This window comes from Emydura macquarii, unplaced genomic scaffold, assembly GCF_026122565.2.
Source record: "Emydura macquarii macquarii isolate MOO-44397 ecotype Brisbane River unplaced genomic scaffold, CSIRO-AGI_Emac_v2 contig_1253, whole genome shotgun sequence".
Lineage (NCBI taxonomy): Eukaryota > Metazoa > Chordata > Testudines > Chelidae > Emydura > Emydura macquarii.
In genome coordinates, this window is record NW_027131390.1 from 10,517,336 (window position 1) to 10,538,895 (window position 21,560).

Sequence of the window (21,560 nt, forward strand, 5' to 3'; positions counted from 1 at the left end):
GTCAGCTCCCAGACTGCTGCTCTGGGCGGCACAGAATGGGGAGGAGGTGAGCAGCTTCAGTGGTGAAAGAGCAAGTTCAGAACTATTTATTAAAGCTGAATATGCACAAGTCCATAGGGCTGGATGCAATGCGTCCGAGGGTGCTGACGGAGTTGGCTGATGTGATTGCAGAGCCATTGGCCATTATCTTTGAAAACTAGTGGCAATCAGGAGGTTCTGGACCATTGGAAAAAGGCAAATGTAGTGCCCATCTTTAAAAAAGGGAAGAAGGAGGAGTCAGGGAGCTACAGACCGGTCAGCCTCATCTCAGTCCCTGGAAAAATCATGGAGCAGGTCCTCAAGGAATCCATTTTGAAGCACTTGGAAGAGAGGAAGGTGATCAGAAACAGTCAGCATGGATTCACCAAGGGCAAGTCATGCCTGACAACCTGATTGCCTCCTATCATGAGATGACTGGCTCTGTGGATGTGGGGAAAGCAGTGGATGTGATATACCTTGACTTTAGCAAAACTTTTGATACAGTCTCCCAAAGTATTCTTGCCAGCAAGTTAAAGAAATATGGGTTGGATGAATGGACTATAAGGTGGATAGAAAACTGGGCTCAACATAGAAAACATCAGGTTCAACGAGTAGTGATCAACAGCTCGATGTCTAGTTGGTAGCCAGTATCAAGCGGGATGTCCCACTTGTGTTCAACCTCTTCATTAATGATCTCGATGATGGGGTAGATTGCTCCTTCAGCAAATTTGCAGATGACACTAAGCCGGGGGGGAGTGGTAGATACGCAGAGGGTAGGGATAGGATACAGAGAGACTTAAACAAATTGGAGGATTGGACCAAAAGAAATCTGATGAGGTTCAGCAAGGACAAATGCAGAGTTCTGCATTTTAGGATGGAAGATTCCCATGCACAGCTACAGACTGGGGACCGACTGGCTAGGCAGCAGATCTGCAGAAGAGGACCTGGGGGCTACAGGGGACAAGAAGCTGGATATGAGTCAGCAGTGTGCCCTTGTGGCCAAGAAGGCTAACGGCATATTGGGCTGCATTAGTAGGAGCATTGCCAGCAGATCGAGGGAAGTGATTATTCGCCGCTATTCGGCACGGGTGAGGCCACATTTGGAGTATTGTGTCCAGTTTTGGGCCCCCCACTACAGAAAAGATGTGGACAAATTGGAGAGAGTCCAGCGGAGGGCAACAAAAATGATGAGGGGGCTGGAGCACATGACTTATGAGGAGAGGCTGAGGGAACTGGGCTTATTTAGTCTGCAGAAGAGAAGAATGAGGAGGGATTTGATAGCAGCCTTTATCTACCTGAAAGGGGGTTCCAGGGAGGATGGAGCTAGGCTGTTCTCAGTGCTGACAGATGACAGAACAAGGAGCAATGTTCTTAGGTTGCAGTGGGGGAGGTCTAGGTTGGATATCACAAAAAAAAAATTTTCATTAGGCGGGTGGTGAAGCACTGGAATGGGTTACCTAGGGAGGTGGTGGAATCTTCATCCTTAGTGGTGTTTAAGGCCCAGCTTGACAAATCCCTGGCTGGGATGATTTAGTTGGGATTGGTCCTGCTTTGAGCACGGGGTTGGACTAGATGACCTCCTGAGATCCCTTCCAACCCTAATCTTCTATGATTCTATAAATAATTCCCCTCTTAGTCCCCATGTAGTTTTCTACCCCAAAACCTTTTTTACTTAGGCTCTGTGTAGGTGGGGCACATATTTTTCAACCTTATACAGTAAAAAAAATCAGAATCCAGTATATGAAATTGACATTCTTTGTGTGTGTTGAGTCATATATTTTGGTTATTTGGGATGATTATCCATCCAGCCATTACAAATGAACTGCAGAGGGGAAAAAAGATGTGTGCGCATAACTTAAACAAGGCAGATTAAGGCCTTGGGTATTTGTATGTAATATTTACAACAACAGTGGCCCCCTATGAAAGAGCTGCAATGGATGGATGTGTCACGAGCTTCAATAAGTTCCAAAAGGTCAACACAACAAAGGTGCAGAAATATGCAGACAAAGAAATGTTGATTTTTATCTTCCCTTTTCCACTTTCTGAAAGGAAGTTTGGCTTTCTCACTCGCGTTCTAACAAATCTGCATTGTGTTTCCAGTATGGACTTGTGTTACTTCGTAGAATGCTGCAAGTTATTACATTTAACTGTTTACAAATTCTAACGTTTTGAAAACAGATGACTTTCTCTAGAAAGATTAGTTACAAACTGGCCTGTTTAAACAAGACGATCCGGTGAAAAATAAAACAGAGCTTCAGAAGTTAGGGTATTTTTTTTAGAAAGAAACCTATGTATAGCATTAGCAGTTCCAAGTATGTAAATGGCAGCAATTCATCTTGCAGAATTTTATAAGCTTCATTGGGTCAAATCTATCCCTGAGGTAACTTCAGTGGAGTTCCATCAGGGATGGATTTGAGCCAACATTTCTTTTGGTTTTTGAGTCTTTTAGTATTATGTGACCCACATATTACAGATGAGTATTTTTTTGTGCAAGATGTATTCACTTACTATATTTATCACATGTCTTATTCATAGTAAACAAGAGAAGACATCTGTGGAGGAGATCTGGTAGCCACAGAAAAATATTTTTCATCATACTCTCTAACTTGTGTCATTATTAGCAGTTCTGGGCTCAAAGAGCCGTTCTCTAAGGAAGTTGAAAACACAGGCATATATTTTATCTTTGGGAATCTTTGTAATCATACAATACATTTATAATGCAGTGGAAGTAAAAATCTGTTTCATGTGGCTTTGGATGGAAAATTGCCACTTTATGACAACTGCAGGCAATTATGGAAATTCTGAGTAATGGGATGAGTTTTCTTACAATAATGCTCCAGTCCGATGCTTAATCATACATTTGAAACAAGTGGGCTCAGAATTTATGACAAATGTTTACTTATTCAGATTTAAGGCACGGGCCAAGAAATAACTTGATCGGATTAGTCAAGTCTGAATAGAAAGCAGCAGTAAATAAAATCAAGTCAGTGTGAACTACTGTACTAGAAAAACATCTCACGCTTGCAGTTGTGTGCTCAGTCCTGCAGATCCCGTTGTTTGCGGGTACTCAGTACTTTGCAGCATCAGGACCACAATTTCCATAACTCAGCTCAGATAGTTTCTGGCTTAAATCCTTCTCTTGTGACATAAAAGTTGAATTTTTTTTTATACCTCCTCTTGCTCGAAAGGATCGTCACACATATAGGGAAGGGCACACTGGTGTTTTTTCTTGGCTTTAAGTGCAGAGATGGCAGCACTAAGGTCAGTGGGGCATGAACATGAGCGCCTCTGGAGAACAGATGTGAGCAGATCATTTAAGGATTGCAGCAGAAGCTCCCAGAGTCAAATGAGGATAAGGCAAATTTTGAAATGTCAGAGCTTTATTTAAATTCTTTTTGATTTATATGCACATTATACCTGGAATGGAGATGTAATGCTCCAGCGTCACGGATATCAAGAAGATATAGAGAAGTTGCTTATACTTGAACTAGGGAGCATAAAGCCAAATCTATAGAATGAGGTCAGTTAGCTTAGCTGCTGTGAGTCTTTTGATATTCATTTAATGGCTAAGTAGATAAAATTCAGAGTCTCACATGTAAGCTTACTTAGAGTTTTAACTACCAAAGCTCTTTATAACTCTCCCACAGCTATTTCTCCCAGGGCGGTTGAACAGTTCTGCAGCGCCCAGTGCTGTTCCACCTGGGCTCCACATGCATCCTGAACCTGATTTCTCATGTACCGTAGCTGTGAACCAGAGACTCTGGTTTCCACTCCGTTTAGAGATGGGGCTGAGCTGTGGAGTGCCAGATATGGGATCCCCAAACTTCAGGGGACATTTGGATTTGTGATTCAGGCTTAAGTCCAGAAGTTTAGATCTGAATCAGGAGGTGAACTTCCTTCAAGTTCAGAGGGGGTTTTTATCCATCATGTGTTTGGTTTAGGCCCCTCTCTAATCTTCTTGCGGTGATGTTGCCTTTTTAGAATAGCTTCCTGATGTTGCTCAGAAAGTCTAGTGTGGGGCACACGTGATGTGCAGATTGCAACGGGAGAAGACGACTTTATTTTTTGGCTAGAAGTAAAGAACTATGGTACATACTGGGAAATGAGGCCCAAGGCATCTGAAGTTGAGCACTCAAAATCAGTGGCCACTTCTGAAAGGCTGGCAATTACTCTCCATGTTGGTTTCCTTATCCATTAAAAATCAGTTATTTACAGGGCCATGTGTTTAAGGAAGATTTATGTCTACGGTGTAGTATCTGAAGAAACTTGTTTTAAGAGACAGACGCACAGGGCTGGTCACTGGAAGATGTGGGTTCAATCCTTTACACAGAAACGGACTTTCTGTGTGAGCCTGGGCAAGTCACTTAGGCCACAATTTAGTGTTCATCAATTTTGGGTGCTGTTGATGCATAGCACTTCTGAAAAATAGGCCCAGGTTTCACGTAGTTGGGCAGCTATGAATAGAAGAAGGCTTTTAATATGTTAAACTCAGCTTCCAAAGGCGGAGGCACCCCAAAGTGGTGGACAGTTTTGAAACTGTTGGCCTCGGTTTCTTGTGTAATTGGATAATCTTGTTTTCCTTCCTTCTGTGGGGGGTGGGGATTTGTAGGATATAGCTGGTGTCTGTAAAGTGTTCTGAGGCCTCTGATGGAAAGCACCATGGAAGAGAAAATTATTATTTATCATTTTACAGTGAGCTATCACCAAGTGTCTAAACATTGTACAACAGAAACTAAAGTACAGGGTATCACATTATGGAACAAAACTCAGGCAGCTCCAATACCTAGGCTGATAAAGCAAAGGAATCGGTGCAGCAGGAAACACAGTGGGATCCAAGACTCGATTTCCAGACTAATACAAAATAAGTCAGATGGAGTATAAGGCTGCAAAGTCAGGAAGGAGCCTAGAATAGGTCAAGAGTAGATGGATTGGAAAAGACAAGCTTTACAACGTGCTCTGAATGCAGCTAAGAACTCGGACAAATTTCCTTCAGGAGGGAATTCCACTGCCAGGGGACCTCTGATGACTTGCAGGAAATTTAAAAGCATGCATCACCCTCACAATTACACCTGGCTGGTGGATCGATTGGCCATGATTGGTTCCCATGTAGAAGTGATGGCTCTGCCTTAAAAGAGGGCTCAGGCAGGGGAAGTGTGGAGGAGCAGAGGGGTACGTTGCACAGCCATTGCCTGTGCCATACCTATTCTGTTGATAAATGGATGACATGGTATTTCAGACTGGCAATCCACTGCTCTTTAAAAATCACTAAGGCCCTGATCCTGCAAGCTGCTTGGTGTGAACAGGCCTTGTGCCCACATGAACCTCTTTGAAGATGGTGCAGATTCAGAGCAGTTTGTAGGATTAGAGCCTAAATCCCCTTAAGGCCTTCCTCCCTTGTTTTGATATTCAGGGCATGGATTGTGTTCTTTTTTAAATAATACATTTACATCAGCTATGGAATTGGAAATCTCGAGCACGACACAGCAAACACAGAGCACGTTTGCTCACATCGTCAGCAACATCATCCTCCAGCATCTGAAATGTCTTTTATGCCCACAACGAAAAAAAGGAAGAGATTGTACAAATAAAACATACTTTTTAATAGTTGTAGCATATAAGGAAAGAGTGCCACCGAAGACATTCATGCCAATGTTGCATTTTTACATTGATGAAGTAACTAAAACATTAAATAAAAATATATGCAAAATATACTTGCCATCTCATGTCATGCACCTTATGCATTCAAAAAACTGTCCCTATGTTTAGCACAGATAAATAGATCTGTCCGTACCCTGTATGTTACAAGAAGAAACCTACATATCAGATAAGGAATCTGTTAGAACAGCCTGTTTAGGATCCATTAAATAACTGTTCCCAAAGTGTAACAAAAATCAGATTACACAGGAAATAAAGAGGCTTTAAGGATTTTATGTTTTTATATCTGATTTGTTTAGAAGTATCTCTTCTGTTGTACATTGGGTGCAGCTCATTGTGTTGCTGATGAGTCTTTAGCCTTACAAAATGGATCTGTGGCTATCTGGTATGATTACATGCCTAACTGCGCTTTATTGTTGTATGCTGAGGAATAAAGGAATAGCACACGGCCTAAAATAGGGTTTGCGTGGGACTTGAGTGGTGCATAGCTGTTGTACTGGGCCTCTGCACAAGGGTGAATTCTACCCTTGGGAAATTAGGTAAAGATGAGTTACAAGAAATGTCTTTTGGCAGATCGGAAGGGGAACCGTGTAGACACAAGTATTTGCAAGGCTTAAAAAAATAACCCAACCCAAGAGAGTGGCACAAAAAAGATTTATGGAAGATCAACTACCTCACTCGTTTTGATGGGAATAATATACAGTATCTTCACAGTCTGTTTCATAAATGAGTTTCCCAGCAGCCTCCAGCACCGTTAAGAGGTTACAACCAGTGAGCCCTGAAAAAAGAGCACATTGTGTCAGGGGGCAGAGAGGAGTATCTTACAGTTCTGCAAACATGACGTAGGAGGAGAAAACACTACTGACTAGGCAGGGTGACCAGATGTCCCGATTTTATAGGGACAGTCCTGATATTTGGGGCTTTGTTTTATGTATTACCCACCCACCCCTTGTCTCAATTTTTCACACTTGCTAGCTGGTCACCCTACTACTGACTTAGTTTTGAAAGTTGGTTTCCTTTAGAAATGAATATAGCTCCTAGCTTCTTCGTTATTCTAGCATGTTATGAGTAGTTTGAGCTAGCAAACTGGGAGAGAGAGATACTTTAAAAATGTAAGGAGAGATGCGTGTTACATTCTTGGATACCATGTTAACAAGGTCCAGATTGTGCTCTTTCATGGAGAACCAAGGGTTGAAACCAGTGGAAATGCAGTCTTAAATTCCATCAATATCATTATAAGCAGAATTTGGCCTGTACTATTGAGACTAATGCATCAATATCATTATTCAGCTTAGTTGAGCCACTTTCTACTGCTATTATTTGCTGTGTTAACCCTTTGCTGCTGTTAGTTTTGTGTTTTGCCGGCTCAGCGAATGTGATAGCAGCGAGCCCCAAGACACAAGAGAAAGCCACAGCACCCTTCTGACCATCTTATTATATTCATATATTAGGAATGGTTATGAACTTGTGCAGTCAGTAGGGTAGAAATCCTCCTTGAATGTCGCCAGCACTGCAATGGGTAGAAATTATGCTGAATATTTCTTTTTCCGAATTACCCTGTATTAAAAAAATCTATTTTTGCACCAGGGGGTCACTGTTTAAACAAAAGCAAATCGTTACAAGCGATAGATATTTTGTGGGAAATTTTGCGGAACATCCTATTTAGGAAAAATTCTGCTCAATGCATTTTCTGTTTGTTTATTTATTACTGTTGGAAACATTTGTATGAAAACCCACATGCCTTAGTTGTCATTAAAGGATATAAAGAACTTCTTACGCCTCATAAAAAATTTGGGAAACAATTCCATGTAAGGATGAACGCAGTTTGCATACTGCTTATTTTTTGAGGACATGGGTATGAAAATAAGACACCTGTTTCTGCTTTCACTTACACTGATTTTACACAAGCGCCATGCCACTGACTTTAATGGAGTTACTCCTGATTTACACCGGTGTAAATCAGAAGAGAATCAGGTCCAACTTCTTTTGCATAATAGTTTATTTACTCTTGCTGTAGTTTTCAGCCTGGTTTTGTAATCCTCCGTTACTGATATCCTGGTACACGATGGAGGAAATAATTATGTCAGTATTATGATATCTGTCTGGAAATAGGCCTCAAGAGTAGGTGAACTCTGAAGCAACTCAGATTTGATTTCATACAGGATGTCCTCAGAAAAGATATAAGCAGATTTATTTCTTACATATTCCCGACTGGGGAGAAAGGGGGAGGTTTGTGTTATTAATCTCATGAAGAGATTAATAAAACGCTTCATCTCTAGTAGTGTTACCTTGAGGCCAGGATTGCCTCTTACTGATAGAGAGAATGGGCTAAAAGTTCTCTGCTGGGGGAATTACAGCGTCCGAGAATTTGTCTGATGTCTGTCAGTATTTGTCTATGTCTATGCATAGCATTTGTCTATGTCTCCTGCAGGTCAAGGTAAGTATAATTAGTGGAACTGTGTGGAAAGCTCTCAGGGAGCAGACACCACATTGGTCATGTTTGACAAAAGCATGAGAGCAAAAGTAGGTTGCAAAGGCAATGTTGCCTAGTGGATAGAACCCTGAACTTTGACTCAGGAGACCTGGACTCTATTCCCAGCTCTGCCATTGTATTGCTGGGTGACCTTGGGCAAGCCATTTGGGGAAATGATACTGGCCCCCTCAATAAAGCGCTTTGAGATCTAATGATGGAAAGTGCCAGGTGGTGGTATTGTTGTTGTTATTTATTTTATTACTGAGATGTCCAGATCCCCCATTTGGACACTCAGATTGGCATGAGGTCCATAAAATAGGATTTGTCTACGTCATCCTGCCTTTTGGCACGGGCATGGAAGGCTGTAAACGCACTAGAGTCATTGCAGTTTTTGCTGAGCCTGGAGCGGAAAGGCTGCAGAGAAGCCATGCAGGGGGACCTTGCATCCACCCCCTTGGATACGGTAGAGCAGCACTCGGCACTGGCTCGCTCTGCACTGTGGGTGGAGGGGTTGGAGGATGAGGTCGGGAATAGGCACGGCTTGGCCCCACGGGCTGTACTAGTTGCTTTGCTGGTGCTGCACTGTGCTAGGACAGAGAAGGACTCTCCCTATCCCTGAGGAGTTTACTGTTCTGAGCTGAGCCTTTGTTTAGGGGATCCAGAACTTGGCCCTAATGACCAGTCCAAGAAGCAAGATGTGGGGACTCAACTTCCTGTTGAGATGCTGACTTGGGAGAAGTGGATGTTGGTTAATGGTGCCATTATCATCTGACAGTGCAACATCGATATATCATCTCACTGTGAGGCAGAGCGGCCTCCAGGGCATTCAGGCACTCATCTAGGAGCTTGAGGAGACCACAGTTTGCACACACGGTTTGTGGAATTCTAGTTGTCTGCTACTCCAGGAGTTTGAATCGGCAGTTTTGCCTCCTGACATGTTTTCAGAATTTTAGGAGGGTATTAGAGAAATTGATAGAACTAATAAAGTAAATGCCAGAAACCCTGGAAATATTTTAAATAATTACTCCAATATTGTAGTTCTACCAAGGCATAGTGAATTACTGTAGTAAAACATGGTTGCCCAGCTGTTTTCTCCAGGATCTGAAGAAAGTCCCCCAGAACACAATGCACCTCTAACCTTCTTTTCTTTTCAAGTGTCTAGTAGTATTTTTAGTCTCTTTTTTCTTTTTGTTTTCAGACAACAGCATTTATTGAAACTCCCCCCCACAGTCATATGTCTTTGTACCTTTCATTTCAATTCTGTTTTGAAACACTGTGTTCCAAAACAGCCTTTTGCTGCTTTGGTTGTTTTGTCTGATCCATTTTCTTTGGTCACCTCTTAGAAGCCACTTCAGAGTGTTATTGTTATAATGAATGTAGCCAGAAAGCTGTCAGAGGTAACAAGTTAAATTTAGATCAACCAGAGAAGAGTAGCAACCGTTCCAATTACCACAGTTACCAGAAACTAACAGTAGGGAATCAGAACACTTATTATTTGTTTTTCTTGCAACATTAATTTTGCAAAGATGTTCTTTCCCCTGCCTCCTACATTCCCACTCATACTGAGATTTCTTATTGAAGTATCTCTATCGATGACATACAACTGTATACTGATACCGCAGCTTAGTCAGGTGTTAGACCCCACAGAATGGAGTGAGCAGGACATCAGCTGCTTTTTTAGTGGGGTATCAGTCTCAGTCATCCTGAAATAGAGGTAGATGAAGAAGGGAAATACTCGGGAAAAGGAGGAGAGCAGAACAAGCAGCAAGAGAGTGAACTGAGAAGTGGGAGGGATCACTGGAAGGAGGAGGGCGGGTGACAGAGAAGAGCTAAAGAGAACGGGGAGAGAAAACCATACAGGAAGGGGCAGTACTCTGGATTTTGCTAATAAAAAAAGTTTTTAGAAATGTCAATAAGACGGGAAAAAAGAGAGACAGAGAAGAGGACTAGTGGAAAAAAACAACAGATGGAAATGAAAGAAAAGAGACAGGGAAGCTGAAGGAGAGACTGAAATAATGATTAAAAAAATTGATGCCTCTGTGCTCGATCTCATTTACGATTAGTGGTGTTCATTTTAATCCTACATTTTTTTGCCTTGCTATTCAGTATATCACTCTGGAAAGCATCCCACAATTCTGTTGGGACCGGGAGGAGAGGCCATGGGGTAATGTTGTTGCTGAGGAGACTTGTGTCAAATTGCTGCTTGCTGTTGGTCGTGGAATGTGGTTAGCAAGCCACGCGTTTTTCAGAACGATGTGTCTAGTGATGGGTGAACGTCTTTCTGAATTCCAGCCCTCGTAGTGAAAGGAGAAAGAGAGCCTTCTGCCCTTGCTGCTGCCAGGGGTAGGGAGAGCTTCCCTTTGGCCAGCCCTAAAACTCATTCTGCGATTGGCAAGAGGCCGATTACAGCTGCAGTGATCTGCAAATGGCAGGCCGCAGATTTTAACGCTCTGACATGTAAACTCTGTAATGATTTGCTTTTTTTGTGCTACACAGCCATCGAGATGAGGAAGCACTGTCTGGTTTTCAGATGTCATTGACATTCACATGTTATCGTGGAGGCAGTAACACTTTACTGAAAAGGTTACATTCAGCCTTCTAAAAATTAAATCAGTTCGTTAGCTATCAACTGCAGTCATTCCTTCCTGTTGCCTCAAGAAGAATGAAACTTGAGCATATAGACACATAAAACCTATTGCTGGGAAATGCCATCGACTCTCTTATTTATTGTAGCACAGTGTGGTGCTATGAAGTTCTGCATTTTGAATTTGAGGGCCCTCTCTTGTATGCATTTCATGTCCAAGCTCACAGAATATGATGTACGTGTTTGCGGTGTTGTAGCTCTGTTGGTCCCAGGATATTAGGGAGACAAGGTGGGTGAGGTAATAGCTGTTACTGGACAAATTCTGTTGCTGAAAGAGACAAGCTTACACAGAGCTGAAGGTCTTGAAAAATTCACCAACAGAATTTGTCCAATAATATATATTACCTCACCCACCTTGTCTCTCTGTTATTTACACGGGAACATTTTCATAAATATAATCTCTTTCTACAGTGTATATCTGAGAATGCTAATACTTCCCTAACCTGCCAAGTATTACCTATGGTCCTGATCCTGCAAAGCCTTACACAGGAGCTTAGCTTTACACCCTGCAAGTAGTACCATTGAAGTCCAGAGACTACTCACAGTGCATACAGTTAAGCACATTCAGAAATCCTTGCAGGATTAGGCCCTAAAGTAGACTTTCCCATGACTAATTGTGTGCTTAAAATTAAACGCATGCATAAGCATTCAGATGATCTATGCGTAAAATCCAACCGGAAGATGTTTCTAGGAACATCCTCAATGACCTACTGTTCCATTAACAGGAAGCTGTAATTTTCAAGTTGATATTGTACTTTGTCCCTGTGGGTTCTATTAATTGCTGACTTGCAGTAGACTAGTAAATATACATTTTCTGCAATCAAAGGACCACAGATCCAAATATCTCCTGAATTCAGACAAGCAGAGATTTTTTTTTTTTTTTACTTCTGTGAAGCAAAGGGATGTAAATTTTTGTGGTGGGATGGGGTGGATGATTCTGCCAGAATATTGCAGGTAGCGTGAAACAGCATTTCAACTGAGCAACTGGAGAGTCCCTTTGTCCTGTTAAGGCTGTCATCCCCATTCCCCTGTTTGTAACTCTTGAAACTACTTTAAACACTGTGAAGATTGACAGATCTAAAATGTAATTTGCCGTTAAAAATGCTATGTCTGTTTTTTAAACTCTCCTGCTGGTATTGGGGAGGCATGACTGGCGGGCGGAAAGGCGTCATGGAGGAAGATGGACTTCAGGACTCCATGCAGGACTGATGAAACCCACATTTCTCTGTGGGGTAATTTATCAGCACATACCTTGGATGGGGAAAAACAACCAATAGTTGGGAATGATGGCAAGCTGGTCCTATCTCTTTGCTGAATTCTTACACTGAGGCAGGATACTGAGAGGTTCAAAAATCTTTCTGAACTTTTGAAGAGAGGATATTCAGTTGGCTTTAAACAAATCTTCATCCTCCTGATTATTAATACAGTTAAAGTAAAAGATGTAATTGTTCTATCTATAACTATTTAAAATAATCTTATAGGCAAACCTATTCTGCTACTAGTTTACTCCTATTAGGTGTGACCACAACTAGGGTGACTAGATGTCCCAATTTTATAGAGACAGTCCCGATATTCAGGGCTTTTTCTTATATAGGTGCCTATTGCCCCACCAACCCCTTGTCCTGATTTTTCACACTTGCTGTCTGATCATCCTAGCTACAGTCCTTATGAAACTATTCTTAAGTACTCTGAATACTATACTTAACTTCATCTTACAACAAGACAAAGAGCACTTAGGACTAAATGTAGCTCTGACGTGCTTAATCCAGTTAAGAATATTTTGTCTTTAAGTGTACCCTTTATGGTAGGTCTTTTTACAGCTCACCATTCTGCCGTGTCATGCAAAGAGCTTTTGTGTGTGTCTGTTAACATTTATTCTTCCTTAGCCTTCACTTTTAAGATATTTGTATTGATTTTTTAGGCTCTATTTTCTTTCACTGTTTGCTGTCCAAGTCTCTTGTTGATTCAAAATATCTCCCTCCATCGTTGGCTGTATCCCATAAGGATAGGCACATTGAGTCTAATTCTCCAGTGCCTTGCATCTTGTGTAGTCATTTATGCAAAGTGGATATAATTAATTCATTTTAATTAGCATGAACCAGGAACAAACTGCTAGTTTTTTCACATACCCAAGTTATAGACATCTTCACTTGTTCACATTCCTTTTTGACTAATTTATACTGAATTGGTAATATCAGGAGCTTGTTACTGTGTCTCAAATTGTTTCTCCAGGCTGTGTGATAATAAGAACAACAGTATCAACCATGAGGCTATAGCACAGATCTGTCAATTTGAACAGTGTGGTTGGATTAAATATTCTTTAAAATTGATAAGCCAGCAAATGATCACTGTTGTTGTTGATGATGACTCTGAAATTATTGAGAGTTCAGCTGTACTCATAGGTTTTGGGTTTTTTTTTTTCATGGGAACATCTGTCCTTTGAAAGAAGAAAAGTCTCAGCTTCTAGTACTCCAGAGATATTAATGCTCCGGTTGTGGGCGCTATCAATGGGCTCACAGAAAGAAGAGAGAATATGACAAAATTGGGTAATTGAGAAATGATGTGCATTACAGATGGACAATGAGATGATGTGGGGAAAAATAAAGGGTGTTGGAGAATTAAAGTAATTAAAATCTTTGACTTAAAATGGATCTCAGAGAGCTCATTAGTATGTATCTCCAAAGCAACTGGAGAGGTGGTGATAATGAAAAAGCAATAGCAAGCACTATTGGAGAGGTCCAATTCCATCTCTGGATGATTATGTATCGCTCACATTGACTTCAGTGGGAGACAAACATGGAGATCTGAGGTCAGAAATTTGGCCAGAAGAATGAGTAAAGCAAATATAAAATATACTCGTTACACACAAACTGTCTTGAACTTCACTATTTTGGTGCAACTTTTTCCCATCCTGTCTGCCGGATAGTTTAGCTAAAGACCAGTCCAATGACCCATGAACTCTGGGGAGCACCTTTTCAGTCCTCTCTTCTTCCTGCCCCCCACATCCTCCGATATAGTTACAAATACAATGTGTCTGTGGTCAGTGAGAAAGTGGAAAAATCCTCTTTCAGGGCCTGTGTTTATGCTGTTTTACTTGTCAACGAGTAGGAAGCAACTGTCCCCTTTTTTCATGTCCAAACTCTTCTTGCACCCAGGTGGGAACCAGTGAAGAACCAAGAACTTCTGTGCTGCTTCCAGCCCACCTTTGCAATCATTTACCTAAGTTTTAATCAGATTGTCTTGGTAGAAAAGAATGATTCATCGGAAGCAACGACTGCCCTAAAAATTCTATTGCAACATATAAAGAACAAAAAGATGAATGAGACCAAACATCAACTGATTTCCAGGAAAGGGTTCATCGCATATAAGTTAATGGTTGAAGGAAAAGGGCATAATAAATACTATTACGTAATTAAGACGCAAAGAAAAAATGCACGAGTTAAAAACTTAGTGTGTACGTGTGTGTGTGTGTGTACTCTGAGACAAGTATAATTCCATTAAAAATAGTGGGAAAGGGGAAGTAAGTGGTGTCCAAATCCGAGTAATGCTACTGCAAGAGGAGCTTATTTTAGCAACGTAACTGAAAATATATCGAATGTAAAGGTAAAAGTCTCCTGTAATAAAACATGGTGCTGTGCTCTGCAGGGCTTCCCTTCCCTTCCAGCCTCATCCAAAGTCCTTCGAAGTCAATGGAACGACTCGAAATGGCCCTAAGTCAGTGTTTCATGCCAGGAGGTTGTATGGAACAAACAGGTCAAGTTCTGCACTGCCTGCCACTTTGGGTAACTGGGGTCAGTGAAGTTGCATGTGGTGTAAATCAGCCCAGAATATGGCCCAAAACCTTTAGCTCATTGAGGCTGTGCTGAGCTTTGAGAGGTTAGCGGAGAGCACACCCTTAAGTAAGTGTAATAGAATTTTTCAGCGTTAAGTAGCTGCTGCTTGCTAGTCTGAGTACAATGGAGGGTTAACTGAATTTGTTTGCCCTGTAAGAATTAATTTTGCCCCGTCTGTATTTACATGGTGATAAGAAGTGCGTGTCTTCCCCTGTCAGTCTGCACTGATGAATCTGAGGAACAGAGCAGGTAATTTCTGATTCGGTTATGTGCGTTTAGTGACTCAGATGCACCATTTGATCTGGAACCTCTCCCTTCCTTTGATGTGACCTGACCTTCTGGGAAGAAATGAATCCTCTCATTTGTTTCCTTTGCCCAGTTGTCCTCGTGCAGTGGGGGGTATTCCTGGTCAGGGGAGAGAAGAGAGGAGAGAGAAGTGAGGGGTATTCCTGGTCAGGGGAGAGAAGAGAGGAGAGAGAAGTGAGGGGTATTCCTGGTCAGGGGAGAGAAGCTAAGCAGAGTTGGCAAGCCTTTGGCTAAGCAGCATCTTTTGAAAAGCCAGCCATGCGCTTTTCCTGTCAGCTGCGGGCAGCTTGATCTTGTGCAGCTTTTCTAGCTATTAAGTCATTTGGGGTTGGAGCTGGCATGCGGCAGGAAAAAAATATTTGGACCTGTCCAATCAAGAATGTTCCTGGGGCCCTGGGTGTGGTGCCAGGGCTTGCCGGCGAAAGTGCTCGTTAGCACCATGGACTCTGATTGGCTGCTAAAGGTAATGACAGGAGCAGACTCCAGTCGATGTGGAGACTGGTTTTGGAGCCTCTCTGAGGCGGGCTGTGACCTGACAAAGCTGGCTCTGGGCGATTAAAGGGGTGAGATGGTTGCGACTGGCTTGTCTGACAGATCTGGAAGGTGATTGCCCCTCAGTATGGACTGGCCAGGCTGAGTCACGGAAAGTAAAGCGCCAGTTCAGAAGTTACCCTGGTTGTGTTAAATTACCCGCCACTGTATAGGAGTCAAGAGCAGTGTGCCTGGGAGGGGAATTATTGCCATTGATTGTTGCCTTTGCCTGTGCAGTGAAAGAAGGTAGAACAAAATAAAGACCCAGGCCCAGATTTGCCTCATCTGGTGCAGAGTTACACTTCCCTGCACCCCAGGGAGGCCAGGTCTGTTGCCATCTTCTCCCGGGTTTAATGCTTTCGTTTACAGCGACTCAGCAGTGCCAGTGGCACGAGGCTGCAGAGGTGATGCCCGTTGAAGTCCATGGGAGCGTTTCTGTTTACTTCAGTGGGCTTTGGATCCCTTGGCAGGCTTGATCATGCCCTGTTGTTGCCTAATGCCGCTCACTTTTTGGACAGTGCTGGCTCCCTGTTCCTCCCTCCCACCCTCCCTCTGCAAGGGAGATTTCAGCTGCTTTTCGCCATGGCAGCGTCCAGCCTGGTGGATTTACCCACAGTAGGAACCTGTGTTAGCAGGAACACGGACTAGGACACCGAAACTGGCTCGCATTTTTAAAATTCGCAAAATGTGACTTTATTGATTTCTCCCAGTGCCCCATAATAGGGCCAAATTCTGCACTCAGATAAACATGCAAGGCAGTGGGCAGAATTTGCCCTGTAGTGTGTGTTGTAATTTTTCCATCACACAAAATGTATGTGTTTTGAGTTTATATCCAAACACCACTTGTAACTGCTGAATATACAATGTAAAAAGAAATTAACCATATAGCAAGGAAAAGTGGGGAAAGGGAAAAGATAAACTAAGTGAATGTCCTGTATTTTAATTGTTTTGGACATTAGAATCAATGGTCCTGATCTGACAACTTCAGTGAAATCGGACAAGGTTTCCCAGGTCTTAGAGGTGGTAAACACTGCTTCTTTTTTCTTCCAGAACCCTGTGTTGTGTAAACGAGCTGATGGATGAAGATGAGAAGGACAGGGCAAAGAGGTATGGATGGACACACACAGCACTGGAAAGGCTGTGTGTTAAATCTCTCTCGTATGTGGAAATGTAATAAGATTTTCCTGCCATTGTGATCAGATTGCTATCTGGCCCCCATTCACCTACAGCAGGTTTCCGAGGCAAAACTCCCCTTGAGTTCACTGGAGCAGGATTGCATTCTTTATTTGTCAGCGTTGGTGTGGGACAAATACACAACCATTTTCATCACCCAGTGATGTAGCTGACACCCAAGAAGAAGCTAATCAGTACTCAGAGATTGCTAGGTTACATTGTCTGCCCTCAGGATCATTGATCATCCAATCCCTGTTTGTTATGATGATTTAGTGCTCCTAATAGGGGATTTCACTGGTTGGATTTAGTATCCAGTTGGAGGATGGTGTTCTATGTGAAGCTTGGAGGAGGTTCCAGCTTAATCCTGGCTGTGAATTCATCTCTTAATAAAACTATTTATTACATCACTAATTTGTCTTTGGACTTTCACCCCAAAATACAAATGGGCCTGAAAGAAAACACTGGGTCTGAGAGCCCCAAAATCTGGTGTGGGGTCTTTGCTTGCAAATCTGAACCTGGATGGGCTTTCTATAAAATACCCATTCCAGATCCCAAAATAAGAAGCACTTGTCATCATGAATACACTTGTAAAAGTTTTTAATTACAATTGTGCAATTAGCGTCTGCTGAAAAGTAGGGTCGTTTGTGATACTAGCATGGAACGGTATCTTAATGAAAAGACTGTAAATGAGTATGCTTCCTTCTTTACTAGTGATTTTAACAAAGGGAAAAACTTCATTAAAACCTCCTTACCTGTTGTTATTGCAGGTTGAAAGTTGGTGTGTGTTTTTTTCAGTTAGGATCTCACATTACCAGAGTCACGCATCACATTACTTCTTAGTCCAGATTTTCAAACAATTTTATGGCCTCAAGTTTTGTACACAGTTTTTTCACAGCCAAGCTTTTCTGTGCACAAAATTTGTGTGTGCATGCTACACTTGCATGCAGAAATCAGGAAATAGGCCTCTCACCAGTTTTGGCACACACAGTGCAAAAATCCAGTCATGAAAAAACTACAAGGAAAATTCTGAGCATACATAGTTGTGGCTACCATTTTGGAGGCCAGATGGAGATGCCTTTGAAAATAACACACATTGGAGCTGGGTGAAATTTTTCACATGAAATTTTTTTTCCAGTGAAAAATACTGATCTGGTGACACAAAAATGTTTTGCAGATTCATGTCGGTTTCATTCAATTGTTTCAGTCAAAAAAAAAAAAAAAACCCAAAATTCGGAGAAAGTGAAACATTTCAATTTTTCAACTTGAAATGACTTTTCGTTAAGATTTTCTTCAATTTTATTTTAAAAAACAATACAACATTTTAAAATGGTCAAAATTTGAAATGAAACATTTTGATTTTGTCAAAACAAAATGTATAATTCAACTCGAAATTACATTTTTCTGTTCAAATCAACTTTTTGATTTGCCAAAAAATGGGGAAAAAATGTTTGGTTTGATGCAAAATGATATTTAAAATATTTCTTTTAAACTGCCAGCAAACAAACAAAAAAAAATCTATTATTCACAGCGCTCTAGCATGTACCAAATTACCACCTCTTTCTAAAAAAACCCTACCCAAAACCCAACCAGCCTAATCACAGGTAATTAAATGTATTCACTCAAAATAATATAAATGGTTTTTCTAACCTTCAGATTTTCCTTGTGAGATTGACCCTGCTGTGAGATGCTAAGCACTCTGACCCCAGTCCAGAAGCGCTCAAACACATGCTTAGCTTTAAACATACAAGTAGACCCACTGAAGAGCATAGGACTCATAGCTCATAAGTTATGTTCTTAATGTTCAGCACATGCTGTCGTGCTGTGGTGGACTGGAGCCTCTCGCCTTGCAGGATTGAGACATGTACCTCTTGCTTTCCCTAACGGTGTTTGTGTTTTGATCAACCAGGGCATCACGCAACAAGTCTGAAAAGAAAAGGCGAGACCAGTTCAATGTCCTCATCAAAGAGCTGTGCACGATGCTGCAGGGTCATGGCCACCCTCTCAAGATGGACAAGTCCACAATATTGCAGAGGACCATTGACTTCTTACAGAAACAGAAAGGTATTAGCTAGCACTTGGCCCGCTCTTACTGTCCTCCACGGGGTGTGTGAGAATCGCTATGAGGGTCAGCAGAGTAGCTGGCCAGCAGTTTGTTTCTGTCACTGAGTTGGCGCTGAGTTGCAGAACAGAACAGGGGTGGGAGTGGTGAGGATGGGATAATAGCCAGGAGTTGGCCTCTGGAAGAGGCTAGAAGTTGGATGCTGCGATGCAGCATTAGACCACGAAGCACTTGAAATGTGTAATATGCAGCTCCAGGCCACAGCCTAGCAGTGTGTCTAATTACGGACACCCCCTGCCCTCTGTATTCCCTTGCATCTCTTGGCTTGCTTTGCTGTCCCTGTCCCCTGCTCCCCACTCCACATGGTCTAATTCCTTGCTTCCCTCTGTGCCATCCCATTGCCTCTTCTGCTCGGCCTTTCATCCTCTTCGCTCTTCCTCTTCTCTGCCAAGTTCTGTTGTCCAGTTCTCCATCTCTTCCCTGCATCCCAGAGCCCTGGGGTCATCTGTTGCCAAGTCTCTCCCCACAACCTTGCTGTCTTTGTGCCCGTGTCTCTTCCTCCCCATCGCTCCTCACTCCCACCCCTTTCTCTCCTTCTCCCACTTCCCCACAAACCTCCAAGTCTCATTTTTCCAGCACCTGCTTCCCTGGAGTGTTAATAGGGGAGAGGCACCAAATGACTCGCTTCAGAGTTGTCTCCCAGCTCCTGTCCTCCACACATGCCCCTATTCATGCAAAGCTCAGTAGCACACAAAGAAGGGCCGGCTAGTGGCTACCTGGCAAGAGCAGCAGCAGAGCGTTGAGTAGTGTGGGGGAAAGGTATTTCCATAGTCTATGGCTTGGAGCCCCATGGAGCACGTCAAACACCCATATGAACAAGGGACAGCTAAGTCTGGCCACACAAGTTCAAAGGGATGCCCCATGCGGCAGCCTGTGTTGCATGTGTCTCTGAGCAGCTGTGCGTAGCACCACGAATGGAGTAATTCCCGTTCCTGTGGGCTCTTGATAGACAATTTCAGATTTGAGGTGAAGTATTGCTATCAGCGACGCCACGGTAAATCTGGAGTAACCCCACGGGCTCTGATGGGCTTACTCTGAATTTCCACTGACTTAACTGACAGCAGAATTTGAGCCCCACCTTCATTTTAAAATTATTTCTTCTCACCCCTACTCTTTCTCCTCCTTTACATCTGCCCCTTTACTTGATCTTCTCTAATGACATGCACACTATTATAAGGAAGTTTCAGTTCCACAGAGGGCCCTGGAAGGTGATTTTAAGATTATTCCATTGGAGCCCTTTGTGAAAAGTCTGGAGCTACCTCAGAAATGACAAGCAATCCAGCTGAAATGAGTCATGTTGCTTTTCTGATATTTTCTCTTGAAGAAATCACAGCACAGACAGAGGCCTGTGAGATTAGACAAGACTGGAAGCCTTCGTTTCTTAGCAATGAGGAGTTCACCCAGTTGATGTTAGAGGTAAGAAGAAGTGAAAGGTTTATGAATATGGGTGACTGCTGGGCTCAGAGGATTGGCAAAGAGATATGGTGCTTTTCCTCTCTAGGTCGTTGCACCCACTAGTAAGTACCAAAACTACACAACTTGTTTGTGGAGAGCATCGAGTGCTGTCAGATGGTTATATTATTGTTATTATTTGTGTTATGGTTATGGTATGTTGTGCTGTTGTGCTGACCAAAGTTAAAATACTCCCAACCTTGGTAGCTGTCATAGAAGAATAGGCTTATGGGCTGATAATACAGGAAGGAAAAACTCTAACTCACAATAAAGGGAAAGAGAACATCAGCTCCAATGCTGAGTTCCCCAACAAATAACCTCAAATGCCATGGGGTACTGCTAACTGAGAAGAGCTTACACATGCAATTTATAAATCAGAGACACCATCGTACAGCAAGGGAGAAGGAGGAGCAACAGTTGTAGAGGAGAAAGAGAAACCAAACTAAACTAAAACACAATCCTGTCTGTAATCTAGTATATGATTTTAAGCAAAGTAAATCTCATTGACTTTAGCTATAAATGGTTAAATCTGTATCTGTCTGTCGTTTTCATTCTGTGCTCACCATGATGGTGTTTGGCATCTCTACAGTCAGTTGGTTAACAATTGTGTAACTTGCAGCATATAATAGGGGTGTCTGAAGTCAGCAGGATTGCATGGACGTTGAGAGAGGAATTTGACATCCTATATCTTGCTTCTTGTTGAATCAAGATCCCGTGGATGCAAAATGCAAGTTAAATTAACGTTAATGAGAAAGCAATTAGTTTGAAGTGCTCCGAATTAGATACCATGTTTAGTAGTTACTTTTATTCTTTTTGTGCTGAACCACAATGGATTTATGTTAGCTGTACACTGTTAGAGCAATCACTATGGAAAAAATTACCTGTGTGTTGTATTTGAAGTCACTGTACAGGTACATGCTTATTTTTCTCCCTGCCTTTTATCATTAGGCATTAGATGGATTTCTCATTGCACTTACCACTGATGGGATTATTATTTATGTATCTGATAGCATCTCCTCTCTTCTTGGGCATTTACCGGTAAGTTCTAACAGCGTAACACAGGGACGTCTGGTTTTTCAGTTAGAATGTCCAGATTGTTATACGCATGAGACTTGACAACAACTTCCTTCAGATGGTGTAAGCATGCACACTCCCCCTGCAAGGCAGAAAGCTCAGGGACTATGTACAGGGAGCCCACACAGAGCTCCTCCTGGGGCTGTGTGATTAGCTCAGTTACATTCCCAAGGTGGCCAACCAGGCACCCGTTGACCCTAAGATTGTCACAGAGGAACAAATTCTGGTGTCCTCCCCGCCACAACTGAAATCAACAACAAGACTTCCATTGACTTCAGTGGG

The 21,560-nt window shown here is 42.3% G+C and overlaps 1 protein-coding gene across 1 annotated transcript in view; it reads left to right on the top strand.

Moving 5' to 3' along the window:
- The window catches only part of PASD1 (PAS domain containing repressor 1), a 71,075-nt gene that overhangs the window by 11,913 nt on the left and 37,602 nt on the right, over positions 1–21,560 (top strand). Inside the window, exons 2-5 of the mRNA XM_067548141.1 lie at positions 16,511–16,567; positions 18,540–18,694; positions 20,077–20,168; positions 21,153–21,242. Of these exons, the coding sequence (XP_067404242.1) occupies positions 16,536–16,567; positions 18,540–18,694; positions 20,077–20,168; positions 21,153–21,242 (369 nt within the window). The 5' untranslated portion in view covers positions 16,511–16,535. The remainder of the gene's footprint in view (positions 1–16,510; positions 16,568–18,539; positions 18,695–20,076; positions 20,169–21,152; positions 21,243–21,560) is intronic.